Source organism: Dermochelys coriacea, chromosome 10, assembly GCF_009764565.3.
Source record: "Dermochelys coriacea isolate rDerCor1 chromosome 10, rDerCor1.pri.v4, whole genome shotgun sequence".
Lineage (NCBI taxonomy): Eukaryota > Metazoa > Chordata > Testudines > Dermochelyidae > Dermochelys > Dermochelys coriacea.
In genome coordinates this window covers 78,758,187-78,780,952 of record NC_050077.1, presented here as the reverse complement: position 1 = coordinate 78,780,952, position 22,766 = coordinate 78,758,187, and the positions used below count along the sequence as shown (strand labels likewise).

Sequence of the window (22,766 nt, the reverse complement as noted above, 5' to 3'; positions counted from 1 at the left end):
TAATTCTCCCCTGAACTGAAAGGAGAAATCTTGGAGACCTTTGTAGTTTATGGTTCAGTTTTAAGGTAAGAGCCACATTTTTAACTCTGAGGGTAATTAACCATTGGAATGGACCAGCCAGGAATGTAGCAAATCCTCCATCACTTGGGGCTTGGATGTCTTCCTGAAATATATGCTCTAGTTCCTCCACAAATTGTTGGGCTTGATATAGGACCCACTGGGTGAAACCTAGGGCCTGTTTTTATGCAGGAAGTCAGACTAGGTGATAACAATGGTCCCATCTGGCTAGAGCTGTTCACTGGGTGAACTGAAAAAAAAAAAAAGTTTCAGGTTGACCTAAAACACACACTTTTCAAATTGGGCAGTGACCTTGAAAAAGGTGAAAAAATCTGTTTCAGGTTGAACAAAAATGTTTGTTGTTTTTTTTTTTTTAGTGTAACTGGTTTAATGGAGGCAATTTTTGAATAAAAATAAACATTTCATTTTTGAAAATGTCAGAACACAACGTTTTGATTTAAAAAAAAATTCAACCAAATTGAAACAATTTCAGGAACTGTTTCGGTTGGCAAAAAGTCTGAAAAATTTTGTTCAGCTCTACTTCTGACAATAAATCTCTGCATTTACATGGGAGGAGAAGCAAAAAGGGGAATGTTTCGTACATCAATACTACATTATGGTCTAAATGTGTTTAAAATCATTAATATATGCTCCACATACTTCATTTAATCTAGATATTTAATTTTACCAACATAAATGTTCTAGAAAATCTGTGATGCATTTAAACGCCACTTCTTAGAGTGGTGGGAAGGAAGTAATTAAATCTTGTTAAAGGAAGTTGCATATCTGGGATCGATCGGCTTTCTTTTATCAGTACTCCAAAAACAGCACTTAAGAAAACTGGTGCTTGGACAGCTTCCGATAAAAGGTGACCTGCAATATTCCTCCATCCCTGCGAGGGATCACAGAAGCTGTTCTATTCAGTTTTATAACTGGATAAAGCAAAGGGCGAGTAAGTGACTTTCCCAAAGAAACCCAGCTACTCAGTGGCAGTCTTGGGTGTAGAAACTCAAAGCCTTGCTTCCTAGCCTCTGCTGCAACCACTAGGCAACACTGCCCTTAAATCAGACACTTGCAATCTGCTTGAGTAACTTCCCCAGCTTTAGGACCTGCTCCTGTTCCTATAAGTCAACTCTAACACTCTCGGGGGGGGCTCAGTCATGAGCTGAGTTATACACCGGTGCAGGAGAGGAAAGGGTGGGAGGTTCCCCCCCACAACTAGTCTGTGTGTTTGTGTGGGGAGAGGAAGGAAAGTTGCTGTTGCAGGGGTGCTACCGCCCCTCCTACACAGCTGGGAGAGAAGCATGCACCTGCACCCCAGCCAGAGCAGCCATGGCAGTAGTAAGCTGCCCTCGGTACAGGGTTATCAGTGTCACCGTTTGATTCCTGGCCTGCTCCTGGGGCAGTGCATAGTTGTGTCGCCCCTTCCTTGGGATTTGTGGCTAGCCCATGATCTAGCCCAAAGACTAGGTTGGACACAGTCTGCACAACCCTCTTGGCTGTAATAGAACTTAGCCGAGCAAAGACTTAATACTCTCTCCCAATGCCTGCTCTTCCTTCTCGTTACCAACAAACTGCTCTGAAGTCGAGTGTGCTTAAAAAGGAGTTTTATTGCCAAATCTCAAAGTTCTTTACACGCAGAAGGCAGTGTTGCCTTTCCACCAGCCATGACTTTCATGACCAGCTGATTTTCAGATGCAATCATTCACTGCTACTCACTAGCGCATTCACTTCCTTCCTGTCAGAACCATGCAGCTCTGGCAATCCTTGTACAAATCTGAAATTGAGTCATGCTCCATCTCGACACACCCACAGCGTCTTCAGATGTGAGAAAACAAGCTTAGTGCAGCTGGGGATCTTGAGTGAAGAAAAGCTAGGTGCTCACTGGTGGTAGGTAAAATGAAGACTGGAACTGTCCTACGAGATCAGCATAATGGGTCTTCTACTCCAGAACCCGGCTGGGACAATGGCTAGTACTTGCTGTTTAAGAGGAAGGTGCAAGAAACCCAGCAGACAGCTCTGGGATGACCTGCCGTCCCCATTAGGCAGAGATTGGCTTATGCCCTAACAAGAATAACATGTGCGAAAACTTAAATGGTCTAAACAAACCATGAAGCTTTGTTTATATATAAAAGCCCAGTCGACCCAAAATTCTAGGTGGGTTAATCATTTTAAAATGAAACTGCTAAACCTATACAAAAGGCTATTTTTCCGTAATTAACACAACATTTTCAGCCATGGAGACACTGAGTGTTAAAAAGAGTTCACTTAATTTATAGTTATTTACAAGACATGGTACATGAAGGTAAGTGACGTTAGTACGTACAGTATTTAGCTCTGGCTTGTAAAAAGGTTTAGCTATCCCATCTCCTAACAGATTCAGGTGTCTTCTGTTAGGAATCCTATTGGGGTTTCAGTAAAATATCAGACATTAGAATATTCAGTATGATTTTAAAAATACAGTAAATATAAGCACATCCTGTAGATTCTTGATGCAATAGATAAGGAGATCTGGGACTCTTCGTCAGCACTACAGTAGGTAGATATTTAATAGGCACATTGTGATGACAAAATATTTGTAAGAGCGAAAGCATCCATGTATATCGGAGATGAGTCTGAGCTGGATCCAGACTTTCCCCAGTGTTCAAGGGTATTCAAATCCAGGGGTTTGGTTTGGTCCTAATAGGGATAAGGGACAACTTTAGCACTGGGATTTGAATCTGCATCCAAATGTTGACCATGGCCAGATCATGGTTCTGGTCTGGGCACATCCCTATTACATATACATCTCTGTTAGCCATCTATTTTATCCTTTTGTTATACAACTTTATCTCACAAATGCCTCCTGTTCCCTGAAGGCTGACGTCCCAAGACATTCTGTACACACCAGATTTGTACAGCTCATGTTCACATCGCACAGTGTTCGGTAAACAAAAGTGCACATGCAGAAAAAGAATATTAGAAGCTGGTAGGCACTGAATAGACTAGGTCTGTATTGTTAGCCCTGGTCTTATAAGTACATCTCATAAGAAAACAAGATGCCTCAGTTCACATTGACTCTACAGCAGTAAATTATGCAGAACCAGAGTTCATCCTTGGCCTAATCGAGGGTACTATGCTCTGGACTGCATATATTTGGAAATCCGGTGCCTAAAAGCAGGGCTGTTTTGACACCTGAAACTCAAGCAAATTCTACTATGCAGAACCTTTATGGGTGACGGAATGAGAGACTTTCAATACAATTCCTATGACTGGCTTGAGAATGAGGCAGCTTAAAACAAGGCTGTTTTAATCACTCAATTTGGAAGTGTCTGGTTGAGTGACTACCTAGCTCTTATCTGGGATGTTCCCATTTTTCAGTCCCTGAAATGCCTTGGGTCAGGGCTGGGCCGGACATGGCAAGGAGTACTCATCAGCTGAATTAGGAAGGAGGGGGGAAAAAAACTGTAGTTTGAGTTTTACTTTGGCTGCTGCTATGGTAGATGTTTGCAGCATGGGGTACCATGGAGCCTCAGTGAGCTACTGGAGAAGGAACCTGAGATAAAGAAGGTGTATAGCATGATCCTGCCTTAGTACTTGGAAGGGGCAGATGGCACAAGCTACTGGGTAGTGTAGATACTTTTTCAGTGAGAACTGCCAAGCTGAACTCTCTTTTGGCTCAGAAATTCTTCCTATTCTGCTGGGCCTTAGCTAGTCAACTTCCACCTGCCTTCCCCGGAGCTCCATAAGATGAGCTTAGAAAGATCCAATCCTTCCTCTGCTGCACAAACCTGGATAAAGCCAAGAGGAGGTGGTGGCCCTTAGAATCCCTGGGTGGTTGATGTGGTGCCATTGAGAGTGAATATTTTAGGGCAAAACTCTGAAAGGAGGATACAAGGGATGCACCCGTGCCCTGTGATGACCTGGCTTGGTTGGGTAAATGAGCATTGCTGAACTTGGACTGGTTCACATCCACACGTGTTGTCTGAGGGTGCAAAGGGTGCTTACACTTTTAATCTTTGTCATGCAAGATATAGTTTTGTAATCATTTTGTCACCATGACTATTCTCATTTCATCACGTTTCTCTCATTGGATACTTAGGGAGATGCGACTTCCCTAAGGACCAAGGAGGACCAAGAAATTGGGGCATTTTGCCATTGCCTTCCATGGGAACCAGACTGGGTCCTTATTTAGTAATGACTTCTTCATTTCAGTGTACCGAGTTCAGCCACCTACCCACCAAGAATTAAACTGCAAAATGCATTTCCCTGTTAAAATGATATGATTAGACATTCCAGCAAAACCAGTTGCCATGATGCACGTGTCATCAGTTAACCTCCCAGGACAATGCTGCTCGACACACAGCAGGGGGAGAGTCTACTTTCCGAACAACCAGCCAACCGCTCCCATAAGCCTCCAAACAGCTGACTGACTGTTTACGTCTACAAATACAGGAGACTCCAGTTAACAGGTCAATGTATTGCTTAAAAATGAACATTTCGGGCTGCTTCAACAAGAAGCAGTATTTCAGACGGAGCAGCACTGTCTAGGAGAAAGAGCACAGAGTTAGGGGTAGGATTGCTAAATTCTATCCCAGGCTCTGAAATGAACTCCTTCTGTGGGCAAATCACTTCACATCCCTGCCTGTTTCCTCATAGGAAAAATTAATACTTGCTTGGCAATGGTAGTTTGAAGCTTAATGAATACTTGTACCATGCTTAGAACAGTGCTCTGGTCTAGAGTTGAAAACAATTGCTTACTATCACCAGTTTGCCAGTTTTGTATGGATTTCTAAGACAATTTTTGAACTGCCGATATGTTCAGTGAGTATCTTTGGAAACTGTTAACCATTTGTTCAAGAATATGATTGGGCCAGGTAGTCAAAACTTGTCAGCAAGTGAACAAACTGAGCAAAATTTAGGGACGTTTGCAGCCAGATTCCTAGTGGAATGATTTCATTGGCAAAATTCTCTGGGTGCCAGTGCAAACTGAGTAATTCCATGTCTTACGCGCCAATTTATACATGCACACATGAATTTTTTGCTGGAGTATCCATGCCCTCCTTTGAAAAACTGACCTTTAGTCTGATTACAAGTGTTGTGGTGGTGAGTTTTTTTTGTTTTGTTTGTTTGTTTGTTGTTTTTTTAGGGCCAGATCCAAAGCCCATTGGTGTTTTTCCACTGACGTCAATGAGCTTTGGATCAAGACCTTAAAGAATATTCACATTTTTGCAACTGATACTCAATGTCCTCTAACTTCCTATTGTGATCAGGGATGGGAATATGGCATAAAGGCAGAACAAAAAGAAAATTATAACTGAAATGCCCTGCTCTGAATGCTTGGTTTGTGCATAGCAAAACATAACCTTATTTAACACTGGCCAAGCAATGGTATAAGTCGTAAATAGCAAATTTTTAGCTCGATTGTAAGAAAAGTGTCGTCTTAAGTACATCTCAGGGAGCACTTCTCCTATAAAGAGTTACTAGATCCTTCGGCTTTTCTTTCTGTTTCTCTGTCGGTTCCTTATTCAGTTCTCCTAACCCTTTAATTTCTTGTAGGACTTGTGTTGCTTGCCGAAGCTGTTCTACAGCCTCGTTGAGCAATGTCTCTGCATTTACTGGGGGCCCATTCCCCTCCTGTGCTTGTTCTAACTCTCTGCGTAAAACCTTTTGCAGAAGTTTTTCTGTCTTTTCCCTTTCGCAAGCCACTTTCTCCTCCATTTTAGCCAAGCAGGATTGGGGCTCCTTGTGGAAGCCAGGACCCAGAAGTTCTTTTTTTGCATTTTTCGATTCATTCAGCAGATCTAGAGATGCACAGCGAGTTCTGAGAGGCGAGGAATTTGCTACGGACTGTGGTAAAAGTGTTTTCTCTTTACTAGGAAACTCTGTACTTTCCTGCTTTGCTTCGGTAACTAAGGAAGTCTTTATTTGTTCCTGTATTGTTTGTGGCTCCTCTTTCTCAGCAGCAGCTCTCTCACTTCCTTCTTCAAGCTCTACTTTTTGGGGAGTGGATTCTGTCACTTCCCCTTCTTTCATTTCATCCCTGGGGGGCTTGGAATCATGGCGCTCCTTGCCTTCTGAACTCTTCACCTCTGAACTGCTCGGGGTGGAATCCACACTTGCTGTCAATTTTTCTGATAAAATCTTAGGAGGAAATGGAGGTTTCACAGTAGCTGTTGTGACCACCTCCGTGAGGTTTTCTTTACTGCCACCCTTGGATGGTTCCAAATCTTCTATGCTTTGAGGGTGAGGGGCTGGTTCATCCCAACTGACCCCTTTCAGCTTGTCCGATAGGATTTTAGGAGGAGGAATTGGAGGCTTTTCTGTGCTGCTGTTGCTGACCTCCATGAGGTTCTCTTCCTTGTCCCCTGCTGAAGCTTTGGGTTCTTCACCCTCCTCACCTTGACTGACCAAACCCTCATCCTTGTCGTTCAGATCATCCTTTGATGGCGTACTCTCCTTCAACTTCTTAGCTGGAGGCAACAGAGGCTTTTTAAGCTCTTGATCAGCAACGCTGTTAACCACACTCTGCTTCTCTGACACGACACTGGGTTTTGTAGGAGGCATAGGTGGCTTTGGAGTTTCCTTTGGAGGAGGGACATTCTCATTATCGCTCACAGTCAAGGTGATGTCTGGAGGGCCATTATCCACTATATCTAGATCCAGCCTCAAGATTCCATCCGATGTAGACTTGGCGACCTGAGAAATGTAATATGAGAGAGCTTTATTTAGACTATGTCCTGTATCAATCCCCTGAACTATCTTGTCCTCCAAAACCAGTCTTAAATCGTTTTAAGTCAAAGAAGTGGAGGTGGGATGATTGAGGGCTAGACTGCACTCCTGTGCTACATCAGCGCAGCTGTGCCGCTGTAGCGTGTCTGAAGACATGCCATGCTGACGGGAGAGTGCTCTCCCATCAGTATAATTATTCCACCTCCATGAGAGGTGGAAGCTGTGTCAGCTGGCACAGCGTGGTGCGGACAGCGCGTTAAGTCAGTGTAACTTAGGTTGCACCGGCCGGGGGTGGTGGCTTTTTTACACCCCTGAGCAATGAAACTTACATCAGGTTAAGTGGCAGTGTAGACAAGTTCAGCATGTGACTACAAATCTTTTGTCCCACAAGGAGGACAGTACAGACAAACACGTACACCTCTGCACAGCTTACACATGTGAGACTGAGTGATGCCTCTGTTTCTGCTCCCCTTTACGCCCCTTGCCGCTGAGCTATTTTGTTTCCAGTAGTGGAGTGACAGTCAGGAGTGCATCAAAGCCAATAATCACAAGAGGTCAAGAATTTGTACAACTGCTTTGGACCATCAGCCTATCAAAAATCCTTTTTCCTTTCTAAGTTATCAACACTGAGCTGTGCGGTTCTGATGTGAATAGTTTGTGCGTTACAAATATTTGCATGGGTAGGTGCACTGTCTGAATTGATAAATGCAAAGAATTTCCCGGAGCAAGGAAGGGACATAGTGGGTGAAGAAATATCCTTTTATTGGACCAACTTCTGTTGGAGAGAAAGAGACAAACTTTTGAGTTACACAGAGCTCTTCCCTGTAAATGGACTTGCTACAGGGGTGTTAGTGGGCCACTTCACCTTGAATGGTCCCTTAAAGTACATGCTAAACTATCTATCTGTTCTACCTTGCATTTAGCTGTGAGACTGAGTACCTTTTCCAGACCTGAGGAAGAGCTCTGTGTAGCTCAAAGGCTTGTGTCTCTCACCAACAGAAGTTCATCCAATAAAAATGGCCTCCCCCGCCTTGTCTCGATAATATGCTGGGACCAACACAGCTATCACACTGCATACAACCTAGAGCAAAGGAGGAAGATCATCTGGTTCTATCCCCTTGTAGGAATAGCTGTTGAAGTAGCCTAGAATATTTTATCCCCTAACTAGCCAAGTCATCCCCCCACCAAGAGTGTTTCCCAGAATTCCTATTGCTGCTCTCCTTACATAACTTGTTGCGTTTCCTTAGATTGATAAAATGTACAGGTCTGTTAGGTCATGTGTCGAATCCTTCAGTCCAGGGCACTAATGTAACATCATTTTGCGTTTGGCTGCTTCCTCTCCCCTCCTGACATCATCTGTCTCGGCTGGGTTGGGCCTCAGCCAGCTAGTCCTTCATGTCACAAGCTCCAGGCAAACTGCTCAACCACAGCTGCTGGATCAGAAGGGATGGCCATGCAGAGCTGCATTATCTCCATACTGAAGCCCAAACTTCCTAAGTCCTCCTATCCACCCCAGAGGGAGAAATGAGGAGAGTCCCTGTTGGAGGGAGCCCTGGGGACAGACCATGCCCAAATGCATCTAGCTCAGACTCCTTCCAGAACAGGGAGGCTGGCTATAGCCTTCCTCCCATTTGAGCCATTTTAAGAGACATCTACACCTGGGTGAAGTTCCCCCGTACTGCCTGTCCCTCTCAATCTGTGTCCCAGGTCTCCTGTGTGAAGCTAGCCCAGAGTATCTCCCTTCAGGATTGTGTGACCAGCAATTACAATTTCCAGTTAACCCCCTTCCCATACTCCCCCCCCCCCCCCGTTAATTACTACAGTATTCAAGTCCCTACAACTTGTACTCAAATAAATGTTAGTCTCTAAGGTGCCACAAATCCTCCTTTTCATTTTGCGGATACAGACTAACACGGCTGCTACTCTGCAACTGTCTGGTCACCCTCTTTGTGTCCTTTCCATAAGGTGACAGGAACTGAACATGGCTTTCAAGATAAAGCATCACTATTTCATGGTGGAGAACTGAGTTGTGTCCCCTTCCTCTGGGTGTGCAGCCCAAGACTCTCCTATTGCCGTTCAGCAGTGCTGCAGCATACAGGCCTTCACCCCACACTAAGTCCCAATCCTGATCAGTATCTTGCCGTACGTGACTTCTCAGAGTCAATGACTCTCATCAGACTTCTGGTTCAGACTCGTTACATTACATTTCTTGGGAGTGAAATGCGTAAACTGCTTTTTCACCAGCTAATTCACTAGGGATGTTATTGCTCTCCTCCTCCTTACCAGCACTGTAGTGTGCATTTTCTCTTCTACGCAGCATCTGTATAATCGTCCCTAATACAAATCTTTGTGACATGTCAGTACCCAGGGCCTCCATCCAAAATAACATCCACTTACACGTACCCTCTGTCTCCAATGTCCACAGAAGACCTTTATTACCCTATAAATGGCAAACTGTCCCCTTCAAGGTGAGGGCACTTGCAATAACAGAGCTGAGATTTCAGGCTCAGTTTACAAGGAATTAGGGGAATAACATCAGTGCATAAAACTCCCGGAGAGTATTTGTGCCTCTGAGATCTTTTTGAGGAGAAGGGAGGGATTGTCTGGCTCTCCAGAGAAATAATCACTGAAGAAAGATTCTCTTGTGAATGGTGCAGGATTTCTGTGCGCAAGACTAAAAAGCTTTGGAGCATTTCATCTGAACTAAGATCACTTGAGAATTGCGCAGAAGGCGAGAGTCGGCAAACTGTGACGTTTGCAGAAAGAGGTTTAGCCTTAAACCCATTCATTAATTTAATCCTCTTCTAAAGTGTCAGTACTACTACAGTGTAGAAACTCCCTCAGAAATAGGAATCTAATATTTATTAGGCGAGTGTGTTTTTGTTTTAAAAGCTAGCTACAGAAAAGTTACTGAGAATAGAATATAGGCTGCTCTATAAACCTGTCTTAGAAAACCCAGTTATAACCCGTTCTCAGTGCTTCGGGTTGTTTGTTTAATTAAGCAGTAATGGTATGTGCCGAACAACGAAGCAGCTCACGAACTATAGAAAGACTCACAAAATATATCACCACATGTTGCAGCAGCTGCCAATCTGAAGGATGCAAAAATCTTAAACCGCTGCGGTCCACCATCCCACAGATTAAAAACTTGCTTTCCCTTACTCCTCTTACTGGCTGGTTTTACCTGTAAGGGGTCAGCTAGAAGCTTGTGCTTTGTGTGTTGCATATAATCAGCATGAACGATACATCCAGAAAGTGCTCTGATGTCGGCTTGGGACTTTTACCAGATGGAGATTGCATACAGGTGATTTCACTGCGCTGCAGCATGCAACCCCGGGGTGCGTTCTTACCTCTTTCAGATGAATTCTGGTGGGTGGTCTGCGCCCATGACCCACTTTCACTCTGTCTCGAGTCACATGTTCCAGGGAAAGGCTTTGATCTACCTTCACCTTTAAATGGGAGGAGGAAAGGAGAACATCACTGACTTATCAATGCATGCCTAAAACCATCTCCTTGAGAAGGTCTTTTTCTGTCATTTCTTGTAAGGGTGCATTTGTAGCCAGGATGGCTTTTGAATGTCACCATTACAATCAGGTTTCAGAGTAGCAGCTGTGTTAGTCTGTATTTGCAAAAAAGAAAAGGAGTACGTGCGGCACCTTAGAGACTAACAAATTTATTTGAGCGTAAGCTTTTGTGAGCTACAGCTCACTTCATCGGATGCATCCGATGCAGCGAGCTGTAGCTCACGAAAGCTTACGCTCAAATAAATTTGTTAGTCTCTAAGGTGCCGCAAGTACTCCTTTTCTTCATTACAATCAGGTCTCCGATTTCTAGGCTTATTGAAACCAAACCTTTAACGTTTGTTTTCTGTGTGGTTTTTATTGCTCACCAGCATCATTATATTGCCTTAAAACTTGCACTCCCTTTCAGAAGCATTTACAATAGAGCTCAATGCCGCACTCTTATTTATAGCCATATGTATCAGACACTTGAGCACTGAAAGAGTTGCCAAAAGCTTCTCTTTTAGCAGGAAAGTTACGCAACTCTTTCTTGGGTGGACGTTTGTAGAACGGGCTCCTTCACCCTCTTAGCCCCTGCCGTACATATGCAGACAATCTGCAGGGTCTGTTCTTGGAAAGCTAAAAGGTGGGGGAAGACTTAAACACCATCCTCCGTTCCTTACCGCAGGCTGCCAGCAATGTGAACTTGCACATCTACAAAACAGTGCTGGACGTGGCCGCAACATCTCTTTAGTATTTTCAAAGCAACCCAGCTGTGATCTGGCAGAGCCGCACTCGGAACCTTAGCCAGTGGCCCTTGGAATGCGATGCTAGCTTCAGATTCTCCGCTTGGTTTGCAACATGCACATTCATGATGGCTCAGTGTCAGAGTGGAATTGACTTCATCCACAAGATGCTGCGCTAGTTTTGCAACCCCACAGGTGAAACTGAGAGCATCTGACTTGGCCCATCCAACTTTCTGAGGTTTGCCAATCCTAGGTACCTACAGGGCAGGAAAAAGAGGGCACAGGAGACTTTTGTTGTCCTGCACCCAGGCTGGGCTTGGAACGTGGCAGAGAGATGTAGTAAAACTAATCTAAGAGGTGAAGGCACGTTAATAATCCTGACCTGACTGTGAACTGTATCAGCAGGCCTTGTTAACAGACCTTTCTTTGTACAGCTTTAATGATCTCAGGAAGCTGAACAGAAGATGTGAGCAGCGACCTGGATTAATTGCAACAGTGGCTCAATTAAGATGTTTACTTACTGGAATTGGATTTAAAATTCATTGCCTCGCACATGGAAAATGAGAGCCAGTGCTAAGTCCTGTTACTATTCTGGCTCTATGCCTATCACTCCTGCCTTCCCCACCCCTCCACCTACCTAGCGAAGGGGGCATGCTGGGGTGTTGCCACAGCGTACCGCGCTCTAGTGATCCTAGCTGGCATAATGTTCCTAAACTGATATAGTTCAGAGTGTCTCTGAGGCTGCTCTAAACTACGCTGGTCACAGAGCTGACCTCAGGAATGACCTGAGATTGATTGTAATGACCTGGTGAGATTCTGTGGCCTGCGCTGTGCAGGAGGTCGGACTAGATGATCAGAATGGTCCCTTCTGACCTTAGTATCTATGAATGGGGAGCCATGAATGTCTCCTTTGCATCCCCCCCCAGCCGCACCCAGCGCTTATCGGCCACAGCCAGGAATTCAGTCCTCAGTGTCTGAAGGCACAGGGGGGAAGCTCCAATAGGGGCTTTAGAAATGCCAATTGATTGCATGCATCTCTTTCAAGTTACCTGGCTCAGCTCCCCAGAGAGGAGAGAGTTCTCTGGAGTAGAAAGACTGATCAGGCCTATAGAGCCAATTTTAAAAAAAATAAAATAAAATAAAATTGGGAGGGATTAAAAACAAAATGGGCCCAGTCCTCAGCTGGTGTAAGTCAGCATAGCCCCATTGACTTCAGTGGAGCACAGCTGACTTGTGCCAGCAGAGGATTGGGCCTGCTGTTTTTCAACAGGGCCTGTGCCCACAGATGTTGAATCAGTTAGTGTGCAGCACTTCCCTCCCCGCAGGTCTCGTGGCTGGGAGTGATCATCTGAGCTCACTTTTCGATCCTCTGTGCAAGGGAGTGCGGCATTCATCGCACATCGTCCTCACCGGAGGTGCGGGGGGGAGAAAGCACAGCACCAGCGCCGGTCTCCCCCAGCAGCCAGGGAGCCAGAGGCAGGTTGCTACAGCAAAGACTGCCCAGCATTACACTACATTACATCACCTCTCCTGCTCATCGGTAACATGAGAGCGAGCTTGAATGCGGAGTTTTCTGCTGCTCAGATTTATAATGTAGCCCTAGCTTGTCTGCTGCTCCCAGTTGGTCCAGTTACTTACAAATGCTGCTTTTTATGTGGAAGGATGAACGAGCAATGCCTGCCCTAAAAACACCTGACACTGAATGTGATTTGGTAATGCCAGCTGGGTGCTTCTCTGGGCCACCTCCAATTACTGCGAGGTGCTTCCCCTGAACAAAAACAGAGACTGTTTTTCACTAATCAGATCTTGTTGGTTTCTTAGTCTCCAAGTTCCCCCTACTCATTTCTTCAGGGTGGCTTCATTCCCTTCGTGGTGGCATCTCCTTAGCTTGGTGGAGTTTATGAACTTCCTTCCTACTATTGCATAGCAGATACTGCCCTTCCTGTTAAGGGATTGAGGTTAGCTCCATGTCAAACCCTATGCTGTGTAATTTTAGTCCTTACTTTGCCCGAATGTCTGCATTTGGGGGTAGTTTCAGAGTCGTGTGGAGGAGGCAGCTCCTTGCAACCTCTCCGGCACAGCCGCAGGCAGCTCTTGGCGACGTCTTGCCGGATGGTAGTGCTAACAGCCAATGTAGTAACTTTCCACTAGACATCTCTCCAGGCAGCATGAAAAGCTGGTGGACTCTGTGTCACATTACACACGTGTCCAGATTTAAAGGTGCAGTTACCAGCCTGTGTGCTGCAGGGAGCCATGGGGCTGAGAGGAAGGAAAGTCCTTCCACGGGGCAGAGCAACTGCATGGCAAATTCCGAGCTGCAGCAGCTCTCGTGCCCAAGTTCCTTCCACAGGGATGGACACAGATTCCAGTGGATTAACTTAGAGCCTAATCCAAAGCCCTCTGGAGTCATTACAACATCTCCCACTGACTTCAGTGGGCTCTGGACCAGGCTCTTAGTTGCTTTTGCAGCTCAGGCCAACCCTACTGTGTCAGCAATTTCCTCTACTCCCCCCTCTTGTCCTCCTGGAGAGTCCCAGCATTACAGCGGAGGCAGGGGGCAAATGACATGTATGGGGAATGCCCAGCTTAGTGGGTGGTGGATTCTATACACATTATCCCAGAGAGGCTTCTATAAAATGCTGCTGAAACATCCATGTTCCACATTCACAGGTATGTTATTAGAAAGGAAAAGACGCAGCATTGTTCTCCCACTTTCAAGGAGCAAATTCTGGGGAAGTCTAGAGAGACTCTAACTTGATTTCACACACACCCACAGACCCACACATACCTACACCTTCTGGGCCCCTCTGCATGTATGTGATGCCAAATCAGAGTTTAACCCATTTAATAACCTAATATACCCCTATCACTCTCCACACACTGCTCTTCTGAATTTGGCTCACTGAGTCTTAGGTAGTCTGTGTAACACACATACCACAGAGTCAGAAGAGAGGAGAAAAGCAACTAGCAGCAGGACATGAGGTAGTGAACCAGCTGCTACTTTAACTTCTTACATGCTCTGGCTCCGCTGCCATGACTAAGCCTTGCCTACACATTGGTAAGTGGTGTAACTCAGCGTAAGGGAGCGTAACTTACTTCTCCTTATGCCACTTCTGAATCTGGCCGCAAGAGTTTTTTCTTTTTTGCTTTAACCTTTGTTGTTGCTTAGTATTCAGGAGGCCCGAGCAAAGGAAGGAAGGGGGAGAAAGGCGAACATGACATCTGGCCACTAGATCAAGAGTGTTGTTATAATCTGAACCTGTTAACAGCAGTATTGGACTCCAGGTGCACAATTTGGACCTGGAGCTGGAACGCCCATGAAGCTAGGGGGTGCGGGAGGCAGGGGGTGTCAGCGCCCCTCTACACGGTAGTGAATGAAGGCTGACACACAAATGCATACTGCTTGAAACCCATGTGTCTTACCTCATCAAGTATTTTATTTTTGGCTCTGCTGATCCCTTCATTCAGGGCTTTCATCCATGATTCTTTCTCTTCCGCGTTCTGACCCTGAAATTTGATATCAAGGACCTGCAAGATGAGAGATGTAGAGAGATGTTTTCATCTTAATGTTACTTGCCAAGGACCGAGAAGTAGCCTATACATCATTAATGTGTTATATTCAATCTCCAGCTGAGCCCGTGTTTAAACTAGACATTCTTTTGCACTTTGGCAATGGCTTCACTCCACAGCCACAATCAACAAATCTTTGTTATGCTGGACGGTTTGTTGCTATAGTTTTTATTTTTGCAACTAGCAATTAAATTAATAAAGCAAGTGACAGTTTCTTCCTCCCACAAAGAGTGATGAACTGTTCCTAGAGCAACAGATGGCTGTTACTTAGGGAATAGATGGACTGTGTTTAGGGGACGTACCTGAATGGGCAACTCATGCTCATGTTGTGTTAGGTGCAATAAGATGCCGTATCTCCAACTCCCCCTCTCCCCCGTCCCTTCCCACAGTGTAAAATCTGTGAGGAACAAACTCTGCTTGCTCTTGCGTAGTGCTGCTGCATTGGACTGGGGCAGGATTCTGGGACTCTTCCCCGGGGTACGTGCAGCTTGGCTCTGCAGAGCACAGATAGGCTTGCAGGGCGGTGGGTAGTGCTCACCCGAGTCACAAGATGTAAAGGTTCAGAGGGATAAACTGGCAGAGCCACATGGATCCACCTGCCATAATTTCTCCCCTTTCCACCCTGACAGAGCAGGGGCTCAGCACCTCTGAGACTGTAGTACCAGATACAGACATGATCCGCTGCTATGGCAGGACAGAGGCTGTGCTGAAGCCTGGAGAGGAGCAGGAGATCCCCAGCACAGAATCCATTCCTTCAGACTGTGCAGGGGGGCCAGGGACTCCCATGATGCTCACCAACAGCTGAACCTATGGTGGATCATGGGAGATGTAGTTTGACCCAGGAGCCCAATCTACAGAAAAGACTGAGTGTACAAGGCACAAACTACAACTTCCATGCTGTACCATGGCCGCATTTAAATATTTCGATTTTTGATTTTTCACTGAAAGGTCAAACTTTTCCATGGAAAATTTCAATTAAAACTATTTTTCCCCCCACTTTAATCACAATTTTCTGCAGTGGGGGAGCCAATTTCCCAACCAGCTCTGACTAGTCCTTGGAATTCCTGGTGTTCTGCCTTGACAAACCCCAGACTGCATTCCCTGAAGGAAATCATAGGTGGGCTGTAATCTCTCTAGTGAATGAATAAGCAACGGAATTCCAAGAGTCTGAACTCTGTGCTTAACTGGATGGTCTCCTGATAATGTCCATGCCAGAAAGTTCAGTGTTTTGTGATCGCTGCATGATAAATATCTCTCTTCTACTTATCTCTGAACCTGATTGAGACAATTCTTGGCAATAGCTATAAGTGAATGGTGTGGAAATTCTCCCAAGGCCTGTTCTGAAACAGTGCATTTGTTCAAAAGAATGGCCTTGGCCACTGGCAAATGTAACATCCTCTCATGCATCCAGATGTTGGAATGTAACTAAAATGATGATACAGTTATCCATTCCTGGAGGAATTACGCAAGTTTCTCAGTTGGCAACAATGAAATGACCTAATGGGCATTCTCCATCGCTGGCTTTTACTTCTATTAGGAGCAATGGAGTGAAATTAAGAAAGGAAAAACTTAGGCTGCGTACTTGGAAAAGCTTCCTGACAGGGATCCATTAGTTAAAGAAATAAGTTTCCTCAAGCATACAAAGAGGGAAGTTGAGGCAGAGAGGTTAATTGACTTTGTCTAACACAGCAGAGCTGAGAACAGAACTTAGGTGCCCTGACCTCAATCTCCCTGTTCCAAAGCCTGCGGGTGCAAGGAAAGATTAGCAGAATTTTAACAAGGGCAAACCTCTCTATTTTTCCTTAGCCTCATTCTTGGAAATGGTTGAACTGTGTTGGCTGAAATTTTCCAGAAAAATTCAGGCTAAAGCAGACACTGGCCTGGAAAGTTTGAGCCCGAACAGTTGAAGTTTGGCCAAATTATAAGCGGCTGAAAACAGGGTCTTATAATGGGAAGAAGTGTCAGGCATCCTTAATAGGCAGGGCTACCGACTGCACCTATACTTAGAGAGGCACTTACAAAGGGTTTGATATTCTGAGCATCCAGCACTTGCACAGACGTTAACCAGAGGGATGGGTTCTTGGCACCCTTTGAAAACAGGTCCCTTTTTTTAGGTGACTATCAACAGGCAACCTCTGTCTAGGCAGATCACCAGGGCCGAAACGTTCAACGTCACAGAAAGGCTGACAGGCCTAGAAGCCAGGCCTCTTCCTTCCCTCTCCTGAACGTTAACCACTCGGCCATCATCCTTTCGCTCTGCAGCTGCCCTTCATCAGGAGGGATGGGACGTCACTGGCTTCAGTTTCTAATTCACCTCAGTCCCGCGCAAACCCTCACTTTAAACGTCTATAAATCATTAACAAGGCCATGAAGGTGACTGTTACAGGGCAGGTTTCAGAGTAGCAGCCGTGTTAGTCTGTATTCGCAAAAAGAACAGGAGTACTTGTGGCACCTTAGGAGACCCTAAGCTTCAGCATAGCAAAAAGGGAGTTAATCCTCCCTAGAATGTCCTGCTTCCTACATGAGAACCAGTGGAAAAGGTGGAGAGATGAGGCGGAGATGCTCCCGGATAGCTCGACTAAGAGGTAAGAGCCTGAGCTTTATACAAACAACTCCCTGACCGGGAGGCCCAGAGATCACGCTAACCAGGGAACCTAAGGGAAAGCAAGTCTCCAAAATGCAGTGCCAGGCTGGTTTTGTTTTAGCCCAAAAGGGCCTGTTTCTTGTGTGTGCTTAAAACCCTCTTTGTTTGGAAACAGTTTTGCTCTTAAGCGATTAGAAAAGCCTCTGAGAAAGATTTCCTTGTGCACAGCTCAGCTGTTGGGCCGCCTGGCAATGACCTGGCAGCTTACACCAGGAGTACAGAGAACTCTGGACACGTTGTTCAAGGAAAGGATCCCCTGCTTTCAAGCTTCCTCCTCTGTGGCCACTTTGTGCCTCATTTCTGGGTCCCTGACAAAGCCCATGGGCCTCCGAGAGTGGAGCATGACGAAGTGTTGGTGTCAGTCTGTGATTGTGTAGCAGGGCTGAGCAAAGGCTCCGGGGACTGTTCATCGTTAAGGAGAAGCTGAGGTGTCCCTCTGGCATGTAATTGTGAGTCGCACACTTTAAGCTGACCTACAGTTACAGGCACTTACATGCAGCTATGGCAGTTCCAATACCTCACCAGGTGGGTTGGGAGATTGTGGAAGGATGCTTATGAGGCTCCAGGACGGGCCTGGGAGGGGGGAGAGACTGGCTGTGTAACCTGGGACAAATCGTGCTCTGTGCTAGGTATCCCCCGATTTCTAAAATGGGGTTTGTGTGACAGGCCCAGCTTTGTGCTTCTGTGGGTAGCACACTGGACTAGGAGTCAGACACGGTTCTGCCATCAACTTGTTCAGGGGAGTCTTGTGACCTGTTATGTGGGAGGGCAGATTCGATGATCATAATAGTCCCTTTTTGCCTTAAAACCCATGTATTCGCAGGGGGATTAAGGCTAAATTCATTAACTGGTGACCAGAGACCAACACAAGGGTCTTGGTCCCACTTGAGCCCTCTTCTGAGGAGTTGAGTGATGTCTGGGCCTTGGACTGGCCCTCTGCATGCAGTGAATTTCACCCTAATATCTGTAAAGCATTTTGAGATCCTTGCATAAAAGTGGCAAGTATTTTAAAAACTTGCAATAATTCTACCCCCCCCAAAATGCCACTAATCCTCACTACCAGCAAATTCAGGGGTGCAAAGATGATACTGTGTACGTCCCTTGGTCTTTTCTTCAAGTCATAGGCCTTCTTGTGGAAGCATCTGTATTTCGAGGGCAGTATTTTAGCTACTTATACTCGCCTTCCATCCACTCCATAAGTCTTGATACATGGAACAACCTTGGTTACTTAATGCAAACAGCCATGTGGAGGGAACTGACTGTATTTCCCCACCAGAAAATGGGGATAACACTGTTACCTTCCACCCAGAATGGCTGAAGGTTATTTATTGGCTAAATAGGGACAGTGCTGTGTAAGTGTTAAGTATTTTCACAGGCGCTGTGGGCTTAATGATCCCCGCACATGTCAAGTCCCTCCCCTCTATCCCCTTATGCTGAAGATGGTCACCACTTTTGGGCTCTGTACTAAGCACATTCTTAGCACAAGGAAGCAGCGTTCCAGACAGTTCTGTTTTAAATCAGTGAAATTAAAAGCTAACTATCACAGGCAGAGAGAAGAGGATGGGCTGCCCGGGGCATCTTTTCCTAAGGAAAATCCTTGCCAAGAACACCCTCACTGTGGATCTGCGGAGTCTGGGGTCTAAGCTGTGTTGTACTGTCAAGGACATACCCTTGACGGAGGGAGAGATGTGCTGCTGATGGACTTAAAGAGAAGCTGCAGCCAGCCATTGCTGATGTGGAGAAGCACTCTGCAATGCATGTGTTTTGAAAGTAGGGTAAGAGGAGATACAAGAGTGATCCTCGAAGACTTGGAGCCCAATTCTGACCCACCCCTCCCCCATAAGGGTCTATAAACTGGTCTTGCTCAAGTTACCACAGACTTTGAAGTGGAACCTAGGAAAAGTAAACAGAGGTGCTTCTCTTTGTATGTTTTCTGGTATAGGTATTCCCAATCTGAATATTAAAGAAGTGCAGGAGAGACACTGAGCAGCTACAGACCATCTGTGAGTAGTTTTATAATGACAGTTATGTAGCATGTGGCCTGACCTTCTGCTCAAAACCGTTGAAAGTAGAAAAATTCAGCAGCCCAAATGTACAGCCAAAGGACAATGAGCTAGATGATAAATTTGCTCTCCCATTTCCTAAGACAGCTGAGACTGAGTCATGACATAAACAAAGCCCTGATGTTCTAGTAAAAGCCCTTGTGGTTAAATCTGATGCAATAGTGACCACTGCAAGCAATGAATAGGGCTATGCAATTTACTATAACTGAACTCGGAGGAGGGCACAGGCCAGCCTGTTCATGCTGAATCACTGACTTGATACAATGGGATAAAAGAGGTGCACATACGGTTCATTCTCAGCTGTAAAATGAAGAGGCATCTCTCAATATGATCCCATTTGTCTCCTCCCGCACATAATACGTCCGGTAAGCACTAAAAGTGCCTCCTAGTCGCACCTGCCTGGCTTTCCATTTAGGAGAGGGAAAGGTACATGCATCTTGTCCATAGGACCTGCAAGAAATCCTCTCCCTCCCTGTTTCTGCTGAAAGAAAGAAAGGTGGAAGCACGTTCTGTTGAACTCTAAATCTCCCTCCCAGTTTCTGCCATGAATCCTGATCCCTGTCAGATTATGTTGTCAGGTGAAAAGTGGAATCAGATTGGATGGTTCGGGGGGGGTTACTGTATTTGTCAGCTGCTGCATGCAGAGCAGTATTTGTGTCAAACTCAGGTAGGATGCATATACTGGTGCAAGTCCATCAGAAATCAGGTGTATGTGTTGTCTTGTTACTTGTGGTGGGCTCCAAATTCAGCTCCTGGAATACACAGGTACACAGTCCCCATTGAAGTGAACTGGAGTTGACTTCAGCAAAGTCGCGGGGAATTTCCACCCATTTATGCCTGGGCTGTATTGGAGCCTGGCTGTGTTGGGAATGGAGTGACATCACCTGAAATGAGTCTTTGCTGGTTGCTTTTCTTGCTACATCCCTTACTCCTCAGCCGCCCTCCCCCACTTGCGGTGCAGGCTTTAACAACCACTGAATGCAAGTTTCATTACTGCCTTGTAGATTCCCTTTCTGAGTGACTTGCACCAGATAAATTTTACACCAGTAAATTTGGCCCAGAGATTTCCAAGGTTATTGTCCTCAGTTACAGGTTCAGTTCTGTATGACTTGCTTAATTTAATTGATGAGGGTGGATTGACTCATTTGAAGATTTCTAAATGAACAAATTATTTGCATGCTTCCACCTTTCTTTCTCCTGGTCTCAAGTCTTCAGCAAAGTGCTGTACTTACTTCTCTTTATTCTACTTTGTTTCAGGTCCGTGGGAGTAAGTAAACCAACAAAAGAGCAAGACGAGTAAAGACTGCATGAAAACATCTATGCTCAAACATTCTCCCAGAATAACACAGCCTCCATCCTAGAGACTAGGCCAAATAAAACCTGAGATATTTTTGTAAGAGGCCAGCTCTAGCAAGGCAACTGGCAGGTACTGTAAGGGTGTCTCTAAAACTAGGACAAAATGCCTAGGTTTTTTCAATTGATACTTCATGATATCATAGATCCATGATAGATGTTTACAGCATGCACTGTACCTTAACACACTATGGATGGAATTGAACATCTTGGGTAACGTTCCCATATTTGCTGTTTGCAGATACCATGGCCAAGATTTTCAATTGTGGGTCCCTATACTTCAGCACAAAACCCCATATTTATACATCTAAATAAAAGGGCTCCACTGAAAAAACAATAGGGCAAAGAGCCCACAGCTCCCACAAACTCAGCTCCTTAGCAAACTTTTTACACCCATTTAGACCACAATCAGCAAATGTGGCCAAGAAAAGACAGCTAGGCCTGAAGAGCGCAGAGATCCAGACAACGAGGTGTGTGATTTCCAACTGCTGCACATACAGTGGATGGCAGAAAGGCTCCCAAAGGAAAAATGTTTTGTTGATGAGTATCGCCGCAGCTGCAATTTCAAAACAGCAGGACAACAGTTGTGTACATTGGCCTGCTTCAGGAAGCCTGTTCTGACATCTGTGAAAGTACGTTGTGTGTCAATACCCTCCCTAAGTTCACAGCCAAAGGGGGAAAAACCACTACAGACAGTGAACTTTTCATGTATCAAAATGGTGTTATTAACAAGTGGTCTCTCTCTGGGTCTCCATTTAAGGAGGGGCCTGGTATTATACAGGGCAGTGGAAGGGGGGTCTATGGGTGGGGGCTGTCATGAGGCCAGTGCTTTGAAAAGGTGAAGTGAACTTTCGGTGGTGGGTTGGGGGAGTGGAAATCATGACCCTTATGATAAGGTATGAAATATCTGGGGTCACATCTTGTGCCTGTATGCACGTGCATAGGGCCGCTGAAATGTATACCGCTCCTTGCATGAGTAAGCTGAGCAGGATTTGATCCTTTACTATCTAAGCAACATACACTAGGTTCCTATTGGGCCTATCATTTCTAAGCAGACTTATCTCCATTGACTGCAGCTGGGATTTCGGCTTAAAAATGAATGATCCGAAGTATCTATTGGGACCCGGCAACTGGAGCGGTGGGTGCTCAGCACTTAACAGGCTCTGCACGGCATCTTGTGCGGTTAGGCTCTTAGGACTAAAATATGAGATTAAGTTGCTATTCATTTTTAATCATATTGCAAGAAACCCCATGAATAAGAGAGGAAGGCTGGTCTTGTGTTGACAGCTTCGGTGTTGCACTTAGGAGCCTAGCTCTGCCACTGAGTTCCGGTGTGACCGTAGGCGAGTCACTCAATCTCTATCTCCACTTCCCCTCTGCAAAATGAGTATAAAGTTACCTCCTTTCTCCTGGTCAGGGCGCAGGATCCTAGCGGAAGGGCCTGTCTCTACAGGTTTGTACAGCGGGTAGCACAATTCTGCCCTGAACTCAGTTGAGACTTCTCAGCACTACTGTAATAGTAAATACAAACTGAAACCTGGGTGTGCGCAAAAACGCTGCAGTGACTAAATAGTCCTCATTCAGGTAAAATAGGCAGAGCTGAGATGCTGACACCTTTGGCTGCCGAAACCCTTGTAGAAATGAATTTGTTTTGATCAATCCCGCAGCCTGTCAGATCTGAACTAGGATGAGACATAGGAATTCAGTGACATGTTCTCAGTCTTAGGCCAAAAAAACCAACAACAAAACAAATCAAAAGAAAAACCAGAAGTGAGAGATTGCAGTGCAACAACAAAGATACTAGAACATATTATCATGTAATCAATTTGTAAGCACCTAGAGTAGCATTTTTCAAAGTTTGGGTCGCAACCCAGTACAGGGTGGTGGCACGTCAGGCATTGGGTCGCTCTGGGCAGCACCGCCGACCAGGACGTTAAAAGTCTCATTGGTGGTGCTGCTCAGCTAAGGGCAAACCCTTCATCCCCCATCCCATCCCAGAGCCTGCACCCCCAGCCCATAACTACACAATAGGGAATAACTGGCTAAGTTGTAGTACTGGTGAAAAGGTTATACTGGATCACAAATTGAGTATGTGTGAACAATGTGATGCACTTGAAAAAAA

General features: G+C 45.5%; 1 protein-coding gene and 1 long non-coding RNA gene across 4 annotated transcripts in view; one reads left to right on the top strand and one right to left on the bottom strand.

Annotated features, from left to right (window-relative positions):
* The window catches only part of LOC122456021, a 51,135-nt gene extending 29,077 nt beyond the window's left edge, over positions 1-22,058 (top strand). The window contains exons 3-4 of one of the 2 annotated variants that reach the window (XR_006274628.1): positions 19,171-19,231; positions 20,549-22,058. This is a non-coding gene — a long non-coding RNA (uncharacterized LOC122456021). The remainder of the gene's footprint in view (positions 1-19,170; positions 19,232-20,548) is intronic. The other variant, XR_006274627.1, reaches the window with a different exon arrangement.
* The window catches only part of PLEKHO2 (pleckstrin homology domain containing O2), a 42,030-nt gene continuing 20,913 nt past the window's right edge, over positions 1,650-22,766 (bottom strand). For both annotated transcript variants that reach the window (XM_038419873.2, XM_038419875.2), the window contains 3 exons: positions 14,438-14,542; positions 10,119-10,217; positions 1,650-6,735 (listed from right to left, as the gene is read on the bottom strand). In XM_038419873.2, coding sequence (XP_038275801.1) covers positions 5,491-6,735; positions 10,119-10,217; positions 14,438-14,542 — 1,449 coding nt within the window. In that variant the 3' untranslated portion in view covers positions 1,650-5,490. The remainder of the gene's footprint in view (positions 6,736-10,118; positions 10,218-14,437; positions 14,543-22,766) is intronic.